This window comes from Cnephaeus nilssonii (assembly GCF_951640355.1).
Source record: "Cnephaeus nilssonii genome assembly, chromosome: 1".
Classification (NCBI taxonomy): Eukaryota; Metazoa; Chordata; class Mammalia; order Chiroptera; family Vespertilionidae; genus Cnephaeus; species Cnephaeus nilssonii.
The window spans coordinates 17,194,642-17,214,045 of NC_137072.1; the positions used below are offsets into that span (position 1 = coordinate 17,194,642).

Sequence of the window (19,404 nt, forward strand, 5' to 3'; positions counted from 1 at the left end):
TTATTTCTAATCTTGCATGTTTTATTATAGTGCATGCTTTATATGAGTTAGAGCTTTCTTAAATTCTTTTAATTTATGAATTTCCATTTAGTCTCGTTTTTTATTCAAATTAATTATCTGAATTTTTTCTAGTTGCTGATAGTCCAACTCCTCCACCACCACCTCCACCAGATGACATTCCCATGTTTGATGACTCTCCACCTCCGCCGCCACCACCTCCAGTGGATTATGAAGATGAAGAGGCTGCAGTAGTTCAGTATAATGACCCATATGCAGATGGGGATCCTGCTTGGGCCCCTAAAAATTATATTGAGAAAGGTAAGGTACAATCATCTATTAGAGTAAAGGAAAATAATCTAATTATATAATTTAGAGCTATGAAGAACATTTAATCCAGTGTTTCACAACCTTTTGAATAACTTTATCAGTCAAGATGATATAGTTAAACCTTATTTCCTATACATTTCCAATTTGAAGAGAGGATTATTTATATTTTAAATTAAAAGTATGTTATAATGTTAGCTGTACTTTTTCAAATGATATAATGCTTCTAGCTGGAGATTAACTTGTCTGTCTGCATTTTATAGATGAAGCAGCTAAGTCACACACAAAAAAAGGAGTGAAATGATTTACTAGTACTAGTCATATAATTAGTAAATATTTAAAACCAAATTTCTAAGCACTTACCATAAAAACGGAAATCTTTTATATCTAAATACTTTAAAGTCTATTGGGATTATTATGAGAACAAGCTTTCAATTAAGTTTCATTAGTTGATCTTATAAAAGAGAAGATAATCACTAGAATTTTATGTCATGAAATTATGTATAACTCCATAGTACAAATTTACCTGACAGTCACCTTAATTATCTTTTAAGAAACAGTGTGTAGGAAAGAAAAAGTCCTGTTTTTAGAGAGTTTGCTTTTTTTATCCAATTATATGTTATTTAAAAATTTGTATTTGTATAGAGTTCTGAAAAATACTTGTAATTTAGTTGATCACATTTGATATTCCCTTCCATTGCCTGTATTGGATTAACTGATTTTAAGCAAGAAGCTATAGCTTTTGAGACCTGTTCCATTCTGACCCTGCCCAAGTTTTAAATACATAGCTAAAAGTAAATTTCCTATTTTCCTTTTTTATATTTTTTAAGAGCAAATATTCTGCATATAGTTCAGGAAGTCTTGAATATTCTACTTGCCATTAAGATTTTTATGTACTTTCAAGTAGAAATAAGTTGTTATTATGAGGGTGATAAACTTGAATAGTCTTGAATTATGTTTTTACTCATATTTCTGGGTTGGAAAGCAAATTGAACTTTAAGTATCTATGAAATTGGAACTATTATATTTGAAGAAGTTTAATTATTTGGAATGATATAACAGTGAATAACCTAGCATGATTAAAAAAATATTGAAATGATGCATCTTAAATCAAGGTTATTTTCATATTTTTTTGTAAAAGACCAAATAAACATTTTAAACTTATTTATTAAATTTTTAAATATATTTTTATTGATTTCAGAGAGGAAAGGAGAGGGAGAGAGAGATAGAAACATCAACGGTGAAAGAGAATCATTGATTGGCTGCCTTCTGCATGCCTCCTAATGGGAATTGAGCTCACAAATCTGGGCATGTGCCCTTGACTGGAATTGAACCCGGGACCCTTCAGTTCGCAGGCTGACGCTCTATCCACTGAGCCAGACCAGCTAGGGCAATATTTTTCTGTTTTAAATCTTTATTGTTCAGATTATTACAGATGTTCCTCCCCCCCCCCCCCCCCATAGCTCTCCTCCACCTGGTTCCCACCCCACTCCAGGCCTCCCTCCTCCCCAACTGACCTTGTCCATAGGTGTAAGCTCTTTGTCCAATCTCTTCCCACCCCCCACCCCACAACCTATTCCCCCCAAGAATTGTCAGTCTGCTCCCTTTCCATGCCCCTGATTCTGTTACATTCACCAGTTCGTTCTGTTCACCAGGTTTTTTATTCATTTGATTTTTAGGTTCACTTGTTGATAGATATGTATTTGTTGTCACTTTCTTGCTTATAATTTTTTATCTTTACCTTTTCTTCTTCTTCTTAGAGAATACCCTTCAGCATATCATATAATACTGGTTTGGTGGTGATGAACTCCTTTAGCTTTTTCTTGACTGTGAAGCTCTTTATCTGACCTTCAATTCTAAATGATAGCTTTGCTGGGTAGAGTAATCTTGGTTGTAGGTTCTTGCTGTTCATCACTTGGAATATTTTTTGCCACTCCCTTCTGGCCTGCATAGTTTCTGTTGAGAAGTCACCTGACAGTCGTATGGGTACTCCCTTGTAGGTAACTAACTGTTTTTCTCTTGCTGCTTGTAAGATTCTCTCTTTGTCTTTTGCCCTTGGCATTTTAATTATGATGTGTCTTGGTGTGGTCCTCTTTGGATTCCTTTTGTTTGGGGTTCTCTGCACTTCCTGGACTTGTAATTTCTTTCACCAGGTAGGGAAAGTTTTCTGTCATTATTTCTTCAAATAGGTTTTCAATATCTTGCTCTCTCTCCCCTTTTGGCACCCCCATAATTTGGATGTTGGTACGCTTGAAGTTGTCCCAGAGGCTCCTTACACTATCTTCATAGTTTTGGATTCTTTTTTTCTTTTTGCTCTTTCGGTTGGGTGTTTTTTGCTTCCTCATATTTCAAATATTTGCCTTGATTCTTGGGATCCTCTAGTCTACTGTTGAATCCTGTATGTCATTCTTTATTTCAGTCAGGGTATGCTTAATTTCTGACTGGTCCTTTTCCATTTTTTTTTGCATTCTCACTAAGATCCTTGAAGGTCTTACTAAGTTCCTCAGAGGTTTCTAGAAGATTCTTGAGTAACCTTATAACTGTGGTTTTGAACTCTAGATCCAGTATTTTGCTTTCATCCATTTTTTTCATTTGTCACATATTACTTTGTCTCCACATTTTGGCTGCTTCCCTGTGTTTGTTTCTATGTACTGGGTAGCTGCTGAGTCTCCTTGAGTTGATAGAGTGGCCTTGTGTAGTAGGTGTCCTATAGGGCCCAGTGGCTCAGCCTCCCCAGTCAACTGAGGTGGACGCTCTTGGTGCACCCCTTTGTGGGATGTGTGCACAGTCTTATTGTAGTTAAGCCTGATTGCTGTTGGTATCACTGGGAGGAATTGACCTCCAGGCCAATTGGCTGTGATGACCGCTGTGTTTACACTGGAAGATCTGTTGTGCTGGAGACACCCTTATGGGGTAGGACTTGCTTCAGTGGGGCTTTGGTGCTGAGTCTGCCTCTTGAGTGTGTCACTTATGGATGTGAAGAGTTGTAATCTGTTATGGTCTCACACTGACCACTGGGTACACTGGCTCTTGGATCTCCAAGGAGGTGCAAAGTCAGCCACTGTCTGGGGCTGCCCAGCAGGAGCTACAGAGAGATCTGCAGATTCCTCCTCTTTGTATCGGGTTTGGAAGTGCCCAGACAAGGCTCAGCTGTGTAGCCAGGCAGGCTGCTGCTGCCGGATTTATTGCTTTGGGGCTACTTGACCCAGCTGCTGCCTGTTTGACAGGTTTTAGGCTGAGAAATATGCAAAAGCCGCTGTGCACAGTTTCGGTGGGATTGTAAATTGCGGGGGGCGGGGGTCTCAGGGAATCACCAGGGCAGAGCAAACAGCAATGGCTGCCAGTCAGCCCTGCACCAGAGAGGTCCCAGCACAGGAACAATGACCGCTGCGAGCACCTCTGTCTGAAAGAAAGCTGCCCTCATGTTCCTGTCCTTATGCCAGACAGTCCAGTTTCTCCCTGTATGTGCCTGGGTCCCCCAGAGTCTTGCCTGGAACTGGAGCTCAGAGCAAGCGGGAGCTTATATCTCCCTCCCGATTAAAAAAGCAGCGCACCTGGGTTGCCAGCCCAGTCCACGCCTCTGCACTCCTACCAGTCTCAATGCGCTTTCTTTTTTACCTCTTTAGTTGTAGAACTTCCACTCAGCCAGCTTTCCCGCGGTTCTGGATGATAGTTGTTCTGTCCTTTAGTTGTAATTTTGATGTGCTTGTGAGAGGCACAAGTGTATACCTGTCTAGGGCAATATTTTTAACTTTTTTTAAAAATTGAGGTTAATTAAATTGACATAACATTATATTAGTTTCAGGTATACAATGTAATGATTCATTATTTGTATATATTGCAAAATGAAATATTTAAATCTTTGTTAGCCACATACTCTCTTTAAACAATGACTCAACCCCACTATTATAGCACAAAAGCAGCCATAGACATTGCACAAGAGAGGGGATGTGGCTGTGTTCCAATAAAACTTTATTTACAACAAAGGCAGTGAGTTGAATTTGGCCATGGCCATTGTTTGTTGACCCCTATTCTAAATAAAATGTTGATACCTAGTAGGATTATACATCTATGTATTAGGATCCTGGAGAGTAGAATGGACATGGGATTATTAATGGTTAAATACTCAGCAGCAAGAATTATGAGAGAATATGTGCACGGTGGGGTGTAGGGAAGCACGGGACTTTGTTGGAAAGTCTGTAAGGAGGATTCTCCGAAAGGTTAGAGGCCTGTAGGGGATTCTTACCTGCCTTGACTTTTCCAAACAAGTCTGAGCCCCCTGGCGTTTTACTGGAATTTTTATGTTTAGACTTCAAAAGGTCCTTGTTTAAAAGGCACTGCAGATGCATGTATTTTCTCAAGGATACTTACCCAGCTGATAGTATCTAGAGGTTAATTTTAGTTCAAGCTGTTGCTACAATAAAAGCCTAAGGAAGCAGGCGAACAGGGCTATCTGGTTCCTTTAGCCACCCAATCACTTAGCCCTCTCTTTCACAGAAACTTGTGTCTTTGTAATCATTCACCAATTGCTCAGGGTCTGCTGGTCAGTCCCAGCAGTGGGGAGGGTAGGTTGAGTGCAACTAGGTTGCATTTAAAAAGAGGACTTGGAAAATTGAAACATTTATTAATTGAGCTCACTACTTTTACCAACTCCTTGTATAAGTGGACCTAAGAGCAAGAGGAAGCACTTCTTTAAAAATTTATCTTTTTATCGATTTCAGAGAGGAAGATAGAGTATTCAGTGATGAGAGAGAATCATTGATCGGCTGCCTCCTGCATGCCCCACACTGGGCATCAAGTCTGCAACCTGGACATGTGTCCTGACCAGAAATCGAACTGTGATCTCCAGGTTCATGGGTTGATGCTCAACCACTAAGGCTGGGCGAGAGGAAACATTTTTATCCTGCCAAGTGACTTTGAGGATGACGGGCCTTTGTCATGATTAGTTTATAAGTCTATAGCATTCAAAATTTAATTCATTATGACTGTGAATACAAAGAAATTAATGTTATCAAAGGTAAACCATAAATAATAAATATTAATGGACTAATTAATAGTTTACTTTTAAATTATTACATTATTTTCTTTACTATAGCTAACAATCACTCAATTCCTTTGGGTGGCTTTTTAGACAAAAATAATACCCGGATAATAATTTAATATTATTTATTCTTTATGTTTGGGGGTTTTTAAAGACAACTTTGCATGTCAGTGAGCTTGTAATCACAATACTATGATTCTGCTGCAGGATTAAAATGGACTTGTTGAGTTTACTTAATACAGTGTTTTGTAAAGGGGAGAGAAGATTGCCTATTTCAATTTAGCAAATGATGATATCGATTAGTACTACAAGTCTCTTATTGTAATTCCCTAATTCAGAATAACTGTGGGGACTAACCATCTTTTTTGGTGGAAAAGTAAGTCCCAGAACATCTTAAATGTCTTAAGAACTCTGTATTTTAAGAAAAACTACACGAGGGAAATCAATGAAAAAAATTCATTTCACATTTACTAGAAAAGTACATATAATTTCAGCATCATTATGCTATGAAGGCAGAATGAAGGAATAATTAAACTTATGAACCAGTAGTTTAGAAAACTAGAATAATTTTTATGCCTTTTTTTTCTATGACACTGTGCAAAGAAAGTGAATATTTTGAACTCAAAATAATCACAGATACTACAGAATTGCAAATGGTTTTCTCAGTCTTAATTAATGCATCTTTACTCAGTTGTTTCCCCTTAAAAAATCCTGTTGATCTTTAAAGTGCTGTATAAAAATAGTCTAAATATAGCCCCATAAATTATATGAATATTTTCCTTGGATGAGTAGGATGAGATTTATCTCCAGGTATGTGTATTTTCAAGTTAGATAGCTGGTTTAATGATTGGTTATGCAGCTTTGCTGCCCAGTCGTTATTTTGAAAAATGGTTTTGCATACTGTTGGCACTTAGTAAATATTTGAACAAATGAACTGAAATATCTAATAAACCCTTAAAATTCAGAGATCTTCCCTAAATAGATTTGTCTAGTCTAATCAAATAGTCAGTTTGGCCCTAAGATCAAGTTATTGATTTAGGTACATGGTTAACCACTGGTCTACCTATATTTATAGATGTAAGAGTTAAGAATATTCATAAAAAGAGTTGGTTTTGCTATACTATAGATTTAATTAGCATTACATTTTAAAATTCACGTTATGTTGGATATAGTGCACTCACTTGTTATTTCAACTCTTTTTTCCATAGTTGTGGCAATATATGATTATACAAAAGACAAGGATGATGAGCTGTCATTTATGGAGGGTGCAATCATTTATGTAATAAAGAAGAATGATGATGGCTGGTATGAAGGAGTCTGCAATCGAGTGACTGGTCTGTTCCCTGGGAACTACGTTGAATCAATCATGCACTATACTGATTAAAATTTTTTGCTTTTAAAGTAGGTTCTTATTATTCAGTCATACTGTGGGACTATTAACGGTTAACAAAACTGTCTTAAAATGTGCCCATATTTTCAGGACATGCTGTTTTATTGGTATAATTGAACGTCTACCTTGTAAGCATAAATCTTTGAGGCAGTTTGTGTATTGCTAAACAGCAATTTATACAAGGGGCTGTCCATAACTGTTTATGCTTATATACTTACTTACACAATGTTAACTTTATGACCAGCTTAAATATTCTGGGGGTCTGGGGTATAATATTTAACAAATCATGATTCAGATTGTACCATTAATGTTTCAGTGCAGCATGGTTACTAATGCTATGTCAGACTAATATTAAAATCAGAAACTTAAATGCTGGTGCTGGTCATACCTTTTGTTTAGACTCTCTCATTCTTGAACTATAACTATTTGTTTAAAGCATGCATACAAATTAATTATTGAAATATACTTCTTAAAAATCCAAGATGCTTCCAATTTGTGTGATATTTTCTTGGAGTACTCGTACTTAGGTCTCTTGAAATGATTCGAGTCTCTAAGGTTTCCATGTGAAACAAAACAAACAAAAAAGGGTTATCTGTAATGTTGTAATTTGTAACTAAGTTTTTTAATGAGTGAATTTGCATTATAAATTTTTTCCACTCACAAATACATAAGTGAACCAAAGGTTTTTGTCCTTTCCTTCACTGATTTGTTTTTAAAAAAATAAATAAAAGATACTGATTTATTGCAGAATTATTGTTCTATTTTCTCAGCATATGAACTTCAGCCTTATCTCAACCTGTCCCAATATCAAATGTGACTGATTTTTGAAGATTTAAAATCTGATTACAAGTCAATCTACTTAGTTGCTTTTCTAAAGTAATTTTTTTTCAGAGCTAAGAAAATGTGTAAAAGTATTCACTTCTGTGGGTAAAATTCTTAAGGATTGCTGTTATTAGTCCTCCAGTTTTCCAGTGGACTGTTGTTCAATGAAAGGAAATTACAAGTATCTTTTATGTACTGTTTTGTAGAAGTGGATGCAATTGATTTTTGAATAGGCACTATTTAATTCATTAACTGGTACTAGCAACATAAAAAGATTTTTAAAGTAACTGGGGAAAAACTGGGTCATATATTAATCAGTGAATAGGGATATACTTGACCAACAGATTTGTTTTGTCTTTTTTACGTAACTGAAATGCAACACATGCACTTTGTGTGTCTCCTCTTAATTTAAGGGAGGTTTAGAGGAATGTTTTATCTTGTGTACAATTCTGTATTGCCTAGGATATTAAAATAGAGCGCTCAAATGTGGGTTTCTGTGTATTGAGGAATTGTCTGGATTTCAAATTGCAGTTTATGTACTGGGTGTTACAGACTATAATAGCATAGTAAATGGTAAGACTAGTGCAAAACATTTATTTCTGAGAGTTAAAGACCATTGCTACCAAATCAATGTGACTGTTGCATATGCATTTTGCCTTGATAATTTTAAACATGATTTCAGTATCACTAGTGATCAGCTAGCTACATTTTTCATTTCATTTTTTCCAAGTGGAATGTTCTCTTAATTTTGTATATAATTCATCTAAATTTTATTGCAGTCTTTTATAATAAACCATTCTCTTATATGAAATTTTGGATGCTGTTAAAATCTAATGCTGATTGAAATGTAGACTTCACAGTTCTCTGACATTTACTCCTATGGTGAAACAAGATAAACCATTTGAATTTTAACATTGATTATTTATTTAATGGCTTTACATGTGACTATTAACAGTGTAAACAATACCACATATAACCTTCAAGATGCCTCAATTAGAATTTACAGGGCTGGAATAACAGTTTCAGATGATTTAATTATTTTAAAACTTTTCTGAAAAACTTTGCTAATAAAATAACTGCCCATCATTAAGGTTGAAATGACTTTTTAAAATGATTTTTGGTTATGTGCACATGAAGCAAAGTATATTCCACAAAATTCTTTAGGCACAGTCTGGTAAAATAGCTGCCAGAAATAACAGAAAGACTTGTTATTTATCTCTTGTGAGTACAGTTTCCGAGAGTTGTATGAGGGCATCTCTTTCTGGGGATGGTCGAAGTTTACTGATCTCTCTTACTGCCTCATGGCAGTACCGCTGGGCGAGGTAGGTTGTTTGCTGCACACCATCACTCTATGAAATACAGAAAGAAACAGAACAGATGTGTGTTACCTACTGGATCAGCTCTTAAGTTCATTATAATGAATTAAAAACTACTTTGAGATTAGATTAGTTAATAGCCAAACTATGTTTCTATGTTTGATCTCACAGTTCTAGCTTCCCCTGCCTAATTCTTTTAGGCCCTTTTCTCTGATTAAAGCGTACAAAGTAACTCATTACTATCAAGTAGCCATCTATTTTTTTTTTCATTTTTAAATACTAGTAACTCTACGCACGAATCTGTGCACCAGTAGCTCTCTGTGGGATGTGGCCCCTCCGCGCCCGCTGCCCGGAGGCCCTCCACGGCTGAGGTGGAATGCTTGCCTTGTCGCCATGACGATGAAGCAAGCATTCCGCCCTCTCTCAGTGGCTGCGCCCCCCCCCCCACACCCCCGACTGGGGGACTCCGGCGGGGCTGAGAGGACTGGGCACCACCATCTTTGTGATGGAGTGATGGTTAATTTGCATATTACCCTTGTATTAGATCGGATATTTTTATTGTTGATAGTACTACAGTTATCTCCCATTCCCACCCCTCTTCCTCCCAGCCCCTTAGCCATCTATTTTTAAGTACTAGAACTTCTTAACAAGTTGTTATAAAATATCTATACAATAAATTTTTAAATGAAAAAATCTTAAGTGGAAGTTAAAAAAATGTACATAATGAAAATGTACACAAAGCTGATGATGAAAATGTACACAAGAGCTGAGTTCTCTTTTAAAGGCACCAGCTTTTTTATCCATTTTTTTTAAAATTTAATTATCAATATTAGTTATTATCTATTGCCTATCTGCTAAGAAAGATGAGGATTTAACCTACACATCCTATGATCCAAATTCTTTCCACTTTGAACTGTACCTTAACACTACGTACAGGTTTGCATTCTATTTTGTAACGATGTGTTTTTGTTTTTGTTTTTTCTAAAAGCTGCACACTTGCCAAAACCGGTTTGGCTCAGTGGATAGAGCGTCGTCCTGCGGACTCAAGGGTCCCAGGTTCGATTCTGGTCAAGGGCATGTACCTTGGTTGCGGGCACATCCCCAGTAGGGGGTGTGCAGGAGGCAGCTGATCGATGTTTCTCTCTCATCGATGTTTCTAACTCTCTATCCCTCTCTCTTCCTCTCTGTAAAAAAATCAATAAAATATATTTTTAAAAAAAGCTGCACACTTTACATTATTGAAAGCTTACATTTCCGTAATATAAAAATGGGTACAGTATGATTAAGTCAGCAATTTTATTTCCTTCTCCATGGTTCCAAGTTCATGATGCCTCTATCATTGAGTAGAATATTCCTCACGTTGAAAGGCCTCTGATTTTCTATACTCTACCAACTGACACAGTGACACATTTTAGTTGGCTGTGCCTTACAGTACTACAAGAACACACTTGCAAATGTAACTGCCTCCTTTTCTTCCTCTTTGGGAATGGAGCTCAAATTCCTAATATTTCTAATTCCTTAATCATTCTATTTGTTACATATATACTAGTATATATATATGAGCTCTTGTACAATTACCATTGCAGGATGACTTTTTATTGAACTCTTCTTGGGTTCATTGTTTTAGTATTCACGTCTTCCTCTTGGGGTTTTCACACTTTTGCTGAAATACATCCACAAATAACTTACCCAGAAAATGGGTATTGGAAGCCAGCTGTTTAGTCCTTAAGTGTGATAATGACTTGCATTCAGAGTTACTGGACTAGATATAGAATTGTAGGTTTAAAATGTTTCATTACCATTTATTTGGAAGGTCGTGTTCACTGCCTGCTGGTATTTGTTACAGGATTGTGCTGATGCTCTTTAAGAGCTTTTCTCATTTTCTTCCCTTGCTGTTTTACATCTTGGATGATTTTCTCAATTCCATGTTCCTACTTTTCTTAGGAGTTAGTTTCCAGTCATTTAAAATTTCTCAGAGCTCATTCTTTTTCATTGTTTAAAGACAATATCCTGTTCTTGTTTTATGAGTGCAGTTATTTTTTGAACCCCCTTAATTATATTTTTCTTCTTTGTTTATCTTAGTCCTCTTTCATTCAGCAAACTTTAATCAGTTATTTAGTAATCCTACTAAATACTAGTTGTCCATTCATATTTAATGAGGGAATGGTGATTAGGAACTCTGGGTGGAAAGGGAGCTAGAACTGGAGAATTTGTTCTGTGACTTTTTTTCTAGGTGCTTTGATGCACAGGCTTGTTTTACAGTGTTGTACAGTAAGAGCTACAATTAATTTGTCCTTAGTCCCACTGCTCCCGAGCCTTCGGTAACACTGTTACTTCTGGAGCCAGATCCTCTCCCAGGCACAGCAACTTTATCCGCTACAGCCCCCTCTCATACTGAGTTTTTACTAGTGCTGCCACCTACCCTCCAAAGGGTGGTAATCCATAGCAAATTATGATGCTTAACAGTATGGAGAGTTAAAAGAGAAACATACCCTTTGAAGGAATTTTGCTTTTTGGAAATTAAGGTAATTATTTGGAATTCTTCCAAGTATTGTACTAATTATAGCTCTCAGTCCATATTTGCTTACTAAAAACTGTTTACTCGATTCATCTCATTAACTAGATCTACTAGTTCCAAGTGATTTTAGATTTGGATACTAGAAAGAGCTCATTCTTAAAAGATAGTCATCAAAACTTAAAATATACAGAAAGATCTGGCTTCAACAAAAAGCTCTGAGGATATGTGGCAATATATTTGAAATAAGCTTATAGCTCCGACGGTTAAAGAGTTCAGTTTGCCTATGTTGGTTTAATTTTTTAAGTTAACATATCTTTAATCACACCTTTATGGCAGTTATATAGGATAGAGTAGGAAAAAGCCAATTTTGAGTAGATTGCTATACTACTGAGGGCCTGGACTAGGTTGGAGGCAAGTCTGGTGACTGGGAGAATCTTCATGCTGCTGATGGATGTGGGGAGACTGGTTCCAAACCAATGGATCTCAACACATTAGAATCACTTGGGTAGCTTTGAAAAACTGTTAATGTCCAATCCCAAGGCCAATTAAATTAGCATCACTGGAAAGAATTCTGGAAGAAAAATAAATTATACAAGTTTTTCCTTCTGAAGAGTTTTTGTCAAATCAAGAATGGACTAAACTTGGTCTTGTATCTAAAATATAATGTTATTGTTATTTGCTTGGTTAAAAAAACTTTCCCACATTGTATCTGCTAATGCCTTTTTTCTTTTAGAATAATCTTACCTGTAGTACATATTGCCGAGCTCTGTCCACATCTCCTGGCAAACTGAACCGTCTCATTATCAAAGCATTCATTTCTGGGAACTAAACATAAAGAAAGAAAAATCTATTTATTGCTCCTGGCAGAATCAAATGTTCTAATACTAGTTTGTAACAATAGGAAACAATAGGGAAAAACAAAAAGGTGATTTGTTCTTGTCAGAAGAGCAATAAATTGTAGCAATTAAAGAAGCAGAGCTAAGAAAGATACCCATTTTCCATGCCCAGGGACAGGGCGGGGGCACAGTACTCATTCTGATGTTCTGTTCTGTCCGTGGCCCACTGCTAAGTAGTAAAATCTCCTGACTTCTTTTATGGTTCTCGAACTTTTGATTGCACCAGAATCACCCCAAGTTTTTAATTCAGTTGGGGTGGGGGGGGGGAGCATGCATTTCTCACAGGTTCTAGTGTCTGCCAACATTTCCAGAATCACTGGGTTAGGATGAGGGTGTGAATTAGCATTCTACTTTTTTAGTATTAAATTGAGTGACATTTGGCCCGGCTGGTGTGGTTCAGTGTTTTAGTGTCCAACCATGAACCAAGAGGTCACCAGTTTGATTCCTGGTGGAGGCACATGCCCAGGTTGCGGGCTTGGTCCCCAGTAGGCGGCATGCAGGAAGCAGCCAATCAATGTTACTCTCTCATTGATGTTTCCATCTTTCTATCCTTTTTCCTTCCATGCTCGCTTGCTCTCTCTCTTAAAAAAAAAAAAATCAATAAATTGAGTGACACTTAAAAGCTACTGGGGTTTCTGAGCAGCAGGTATTACAAGCAGAGCTCTGCCTTAGCAGCTTGTGGAGTGGACTGGATCAGTACAGCGGTACTCACTGCTGACTGCACACTGGAATCACCTGGGGGTTAATAACACACTTGCCTGGACCTGCTCCCAAAGACTGATTATATTGGCTTGGGTCTGGCCCTGGCATCAGGATTTTAAAAACTCCGTGTTTTTATTGTGCAGCCAAGGATGAAAAACCATTGACTTAGAGGAGAGAGAGGTAGAAATACCAGTCAGGCTACTGTAGTAAATTATAAAGAAAACCAGTGTTAAGCTAATAGTAATAAGAGGAAAAGAGAAAACAGGCACAAAAGGCATTGAAGAAAGAAAAACCTATCTTCTATGACACTTAGCAACAATTTAGGAGAACTGTCACCAATAATAGAACTAGGAAGCCAGGGCACCGTTTCCAGATCCAGCCTCTTGTGTAAGTGCTGCCAGTTCCTCAGTGTCTTGGGTCCTAGCCTCCTCATCTATGTCACGGAGGAGCTGAACTACATGATCCGAAATCCAGTAGCTCTAACAGCTTGTGGTTCCACAAAGTAAGAAGTCAAATGGTGTTTGGACTTGGATACGTCAGTGCTTACAGCAGTTGCCATAGTTTTTCCCTGGCAGTGAGCCTGAAGGGTGAAATAAGTTGTTCTACTGAAACCACCACCACAGTGTTAGTAATCCTAGAAACAAAAATAGGACACACAGAAAACCTCAAACAGATGATGGCAGATGAGGAATTAAGAGTGTTCCTTTCAGAGCTAAGTATGTGTCAGAACGAAGTTCTAAACAGGTATAGGTGCTAAGTTACTCATAATATTTAAAGAGCCAGCAACCGGTTGGTTATTAAATGAAGACCAGTAATTTGCTTTAGTTACTGGTCTTTTAAGAATAAAATAATTTAAGCTTCACAAGAAACAAATCAGGAAAGCTCAAAGCAGCCTATTTTAGCAGTTAAAATTTTAACCACAGAATTTAACAGTTGTTAAGAGGCATTTTAAAAAACATTTTTATTGATTTCAGAGAGGACGGGAGAGGGAGAGATAGAACATCATACAGATGCATTGATTGGCTGCCCCCTGCTGGGGATTGAATAGGAGACTTCTTGGGGCATGGGTCAACACACAATCACTGAGCCATACCAGCCAGGCTAAAAGGCATTTAAAAAAATTATCTTGTTGAAAGTATTACAGATACCCCCACCCCTTTCCCCATTGACCCCTCTAGCCCACACCTTCACCACACTATTGTTTGTGTCCATTGGTTATGCATGTAGTCATATAAATTCATTGGTTCATCTCTTCCCACCCACCCCTCCCCCTCTTTCCCTCTGAGATTCCATAGTTTGTTCCATGCTTCTATGCCCCTGGATCTATTTTGTTCATCAGCTTATTTTGTTCTTTAGAATCCACATATGAGTGATAGATAGCATGTGATACTTGTCTTTCTCTGACTGGCTTATTTCACTTAGCAAAATATTCTCCAGGTCCCTCCATGCTGTCTCAAAGGGTAAGAGATCCCTCTTGTTTACTGCTGCATAATATTCCATGGTAGAAAAGCATTTTAAAAATTAATACCACATTCCAAAATTGGCTTTCTAGAAGCTTATATTCTCAAAGCTGATGTACTACTGTCCTGGGCATCTGGTAAAATCACCTTGTTCATGGTTATGAGTTTTTTCTGCAATACCAACAAGTGTGGTAAAATGTGCTGACTACATGGCTTTTTAATTCCTTTTACTATAAAAAGCATTGATAAAGCAAAATTTGAAAAAAAATATTTGCATTAAATGTGACTATGTCCTTCCTTTGAAACATGTATTGTGTGCAGTTTTACTATGCAAATACCGAACGCTTCCCTAGACTCCTCTGTCCCCTTCATGTGTATTGGAGAAGAAATGAGAAACATAACGGGAAGAACAGTTGCCTGCCTGCAGATTTACTGAGAAATAAGAAAAGTTTTGTTGGCCCAGTCTCTGTTTTTAAAAGTAGGAAAACCACATTCTAACTCTGTGAAATCTAAGCTATACCATAAACTAAACTAAAAGGATCAATAAACTGGAGTGTGCTTAAACAAAACTTAGGTCACTCTTTAAGGCACCAACTAGTCACAATAGCAGAAGCCTGTGCAGCTGGTGCAGGGGCTGGGGCTGGGGATGGTGATGGCAGCTGGAAGTACAGCTATGGTCTGACATTTAGGTCTGGAGACTTAGTAAATAAGAGAAGCAGAGGAAGAAAGGAAAAGGATAATATCTCTTAAAGGATATTTGAGAACTCACTAATGTAGTCTCACACAAACACACCACTTCCATTTTGTTTCTGAAGATTTCAAAATCTCAGACCTATATCCTCTTTAAAGATTTAGGCCCTACCCAGTTTGGCTCAGTGGATAGAGAGTTGGCCTGTAGATGGATTTGATTCCGGTCAAGGGCATGTACCTCGGTTGCAGGCTCCTCCCCAGCCTGAGCCCCAGTCGGGGCGTGTGCAGGAGGCAGCCAATTGATGTGTTCCTCTCACATCGGTAATTCTGTCTTTCCCTCTATCTTCCACTCTCTCTAAAAATCAATGGAAAAATATCCTTGCGTGAGGATAAGAAACAAAACAAAACACACACATAAAAGATTTAACCTGAGGTTTTTCTTCTTAAAGAAAATATGTACACACATACTCATGAAAGGACACTGTCCCACTGGGATCTCTCTAGAAATCTCCAACCTTTTCTTAAACCCCTTGTATCAACTGTTTGCTATCAAGAAACCCCTTCAGAGACTGGAATCTTAGAGGGAAGGCAGGGGAGGCTGGGTGCGTGGGTGGGAAGAGATCAACCGAAGAACTTGCATGCATATATGCAGAACCCATGGACATAGATAATAGGGTGGTGAAGGCTGCGGTGGGGAGTGGGAATGGGCTAGAAGATGTCAATGGGGGGAAGGAGGGGACATATGTAATGCTTTCAAAAATAAAGATTAAAAAAAAGAAAAAAGAAACCCCTTCAGAGAGATGTCAAAAGTAGTGAATTCCAGAGAGAAAGTTTCTGTCAAGTTGCTGGATCCAACAAATGCCAAGTTCCCCGCGCTAAATTAAAAAGGAAAAGCCACTTCCCAAGGTTGATTGTCTTGGTCCAAGTGAGACTCAGTGTCACAAATGGAAAAGTTCAAACACAGATTTTTCTAATATGCAAACAAAGCTCACCTGCCTATGGACAAAAAGTACAAACACCTTACAGCTAACTTCTCCACTAAATGGCTAGGTTAATCACAAACCATGAAAGCTGACACAGGCTCTTCTGTGAGTGCTGTCAGTGCATTGTCAGAGCCATGCCTATTCTGTGGGAGACCTCCTGGAGACCAGCTCACCAGGCACTAGCATTCACAACAGTGGCAGCAATGCTGTACTGTGCAATAACATGAACAGTGGTCTTAGAAGACTTGGAGCGTTTAACTGCCTGCTGTGCTCTTTACTAAATGTTTAATTTTGGCCAAGTTTGAGCATCACTTTCTTATTTTTTTGTGGATATAATACCACAAAAGAGGATTTGTTAGATTAGAGATAATGTCTAAAAGAATCCTTTGCAAACTATGAAAACAATGTATTTTCGTTAAATGGAAATACTGCACATTCTATGTTATTTTTGGAACTTGTTTTACCCCAAAATTCTGGCCAAGAATCCCTTTTTTGACAGTGTAATCTTTAGTAGAGTGTAAGCTTATTTGAAAACAATTTATAAATGCACAAGAGACCCGTCGTTTGGTCGTCCCTCACTAACGCCCCTGCCGGCCTGGTTGTAGGCAGCCATCTTGTGAGGGTTAATTTGCATATTACCTCTTTATTCTATAGGAAGGATTAAGACTGCTTTGTAGTAGACTGTGAGGTGCTTCGGGGAGAGGCCTGTCCCTTAGTCCTCCAGATAACCTCAGAGCCTAGCTAAAGGGATATTGACCAAGTTGGTTGAATCTCGGTGCAATCAGTCCATCTTATTCTTCTTTATTCACATTTACTCCCAGGTTTTGAGGAGTAGATTGATTTTTTAAATTGTGTAGATGGTAACCAGTGACTGATCTTTCTAATCTCGGGCATACCTTTACATGGCTCATGAATACTCTGTTTTTGTGGCTTAATGGTAAAGAAAATGTTCCTCACTCATGCTTTAATGTATATAAGGGGATTGTATAAATTTTTGTCAGAATTTGGCAGTGTATTAACATGCTTGAGTTTTGGGCTGGCGAGTTAGTCTCAATAGGAGAAAAGACCCTTCTATAGCACATCTTTCACTTCTCTGCCTCAACATTCTGAGAGGATGAAGCCCAGTAATGCGGACAGATGCCTCCACAAAGCGCTCCCATATCGCACAGCCCCCACTCCTCCACTGACTGCTGTCCAGTGTGCTTCCCAAGGTAACCTGGCCATCACCCTCTCCTGAGAAGAACTGTCCTGGTTTGGCTGTACTAGATTGTGGGGAAAAGATGATATCTCCTTTTGTTGGTCAGAAACAGACCAAAAGCAAGGTCGGTCACTGGTTTCTATAATATTCAAACAGAATCATTGAGTTCTATGGAAGGCATGATTTATCTTTGTAAATTTTGGGGAAGTATAGAGGCAAAATTTCTAAAATACTAAAAGTTACTAAAATTTCAGACCAAAGAGCTAATTTTTAATTTCATGGCATAGTGATGCACATCTTACTGCTTTGCAAAATAATTAAATACTACTAAGATGAAATCTATTAAAAAGATGTCCAAATACAAGCCAACGTCCCACTTCTTCCAAAGTACATTTGGCGCAGCCAAAACGTCCAGAGCAGGCTATGGGACAGTCTGCCCTGCAAGTCACTGCAGTATCTTTGGAGCCTCCTAAGCTTTTCATCTATATTAAGAATATGAAGGCAGCTTTACTTACTTCCTTAATTGACAGCCCCTCAATCTGGAGGAAGAAGGAACTATGTGGTTTTAGCAGTGCATTCCACTGACTTCTTGACATTTTGAGGCAGTGCCCGAGGCTCTCTGAGAGCAGCAAACAGTCCCATTAAACTTCTGGAACTGGAGAATTTCTCAGAATTTCTTAAGCTTGGAGGCCCTTCCTGTGCCTTTGTAAGGGGTTCTGAGGCACACCCAAAGTCCAGCCCTATAATCAAATGTGGAAACCACTTTGTCAGTGCTCCAAATACATGGAAATAATCATAATGCTATCTTAAATGCATACAGCACTTAATTTACAAAGTATCTCCATGAATATTATCTGTTAATCCTCACAACAACCCTAGCATGAAGGTTGTAATCATATCAGTTTTACAAAAGGAAACATAAAGCTTAGAGGTGCAATGATGGACCCCAACATTTCAGTCACAGAGCCAGGATCAAATGTAGATAGAGGTCTCTGACCTAGATGCTTTCCTAAATATTATCTAAACTTCCATTAGCTGTGCCTGGAGGATAGTGGTTCTGTAGGGCTGCACAGCATTGTGTCCAAAGGACTTGTCCAAAACCTACCTGCTGACAAGCAAATAAGACAGGGCCAGTGGCTAACCCGAGCTTCAGATCAGCTGATGTTGGCTTGCCCATCTGCTCAGAGCATGAGGTGAAGTCCAGTACATCATCTATTAGCTAGTGGAAGGACAAAAGGAATGTCATAAACACCACCATCCCAACATCACGGCCATGCTTCCCACTGTACTGACAGGCCAGTCTTACAAAGCGGACCAACCTGAAAGGCGATTCCCACATTTTTTCCATATTGATAGGCAATCTCATGCACCACTGGGTCAGGGCATCCTAGGACAGAGACCTGGAACAGAAAAAGAATTCCGAGATAAGTGGCTGGCAGGCAGGAGCAAGGCAGCCAAACACTGCATGGCAGGAGTCAGACATCCGTTCCCTTAAGTAAGAGGCAGTGAGGCTAGATGGTGTACAACCAGGAAATACTGCTATCAGGAGACCAAACATGCGCAAGTACAGCTGACCCTTGAACAATGTGGAATTATGGGCGCTGACCCCCAGGCAGTAAAAATCCACATATAACTTTTTTTGTTGTTTTTGTTCAATTAATACTCACCAGAGGATGTTTTTTCTATTGATTTTTAGAGAGTGGGAGGGAGGAAAGGAAGAAGGGAAGAGAGAGAGAGAAACATCGATTGGTTGCCTCCTGCACGTAACCCAACTGGGCTGGGCATTGAACCTGCAACCCAGGTACGTGCCCTTGACCGGGAATTGAACCTGTGACTTTTTGATGCATGGCTCGACTCTCTAACCACTGAACAACACCGGCCAGGGCCACATATAACTTTTAACTCCCCCAAAACTTACCTACTAATAGTCTACTGTTGACTGAAACCTTAGAAATAACAGTCGATTAATACATATTTTGCATGTTATTAATATTATGTATATTATATACTGTATATTGTATTCTTACAATCAAGTTAGAGAAAAGTGTGAAGAAAATCCTAAGG

At 38.4% G+C, this 19,404-nt stretch overlaps 2 protein-coding genes across 12 annotated transcripts in view; one reads left to right on the forward strand and one right to left on the reverse strand.

The window, feature by feature from the left end:
• The window catches only part of ABI1 (abl interactor 1), a 112,758-nt gene extending 105,664 nt beyond the window's left edge, over window positions 1–7,094 (forward strand). For all 6 annotated transcript variants that reach the window (XM_079773052.1, XM_079773054.1, XM_079773056.1 and 3 more), the window contains 2 exons: window positions 133–318; window positions 6,574–7,094. In XM_079773052.1, the coding sequence (XP_079629178.1) occupies window positions 133–318; window positions 6,574–6,749 (362 nt within the window). In that variant the 3' untranslated portion in view covers window positions 6,750–7,094. The remainder of the gene's footprint in view (window positions 1–132; window positions 319–6,573) is intronic.
• A 145-nt stretch (window positions 7,095–7,239) lies between these two features.
• PDSS1 (decaprenyl diphosphate synthase subunit 1) overlaps window positions 7,240–19,404 on the reverse strand; it is a 48,286-nt gene continuing 36,121 nt past the window's right edge. For 2 of the 6 annotated variants that reach the window (XM_079773096.1, XM_079773095.1), the window contains exons 8-11: window positions 18,660–18,740; window positions 18,446–18,559; window positions 12,156–12,236; window positions 7,240–8,926 (exon numbers count right to left, since the gene is read on the reverse strand). In XM_079773096.1, coding sequence (XP_079629222.1) covers window positions 8,786–8,926; window positions 12,156–12,236; window positions 18,446–18,559; window positions 18,660–18,740 — 417 coding nt within the window. In that variant the 3' untranslated portion in view covers window positions 7,240–8,785. The other 4 variants (XR_013813611.1, XM_079773098.1, XR_013813612.1 and 1 more) reach the window with 4 other exon arrangements.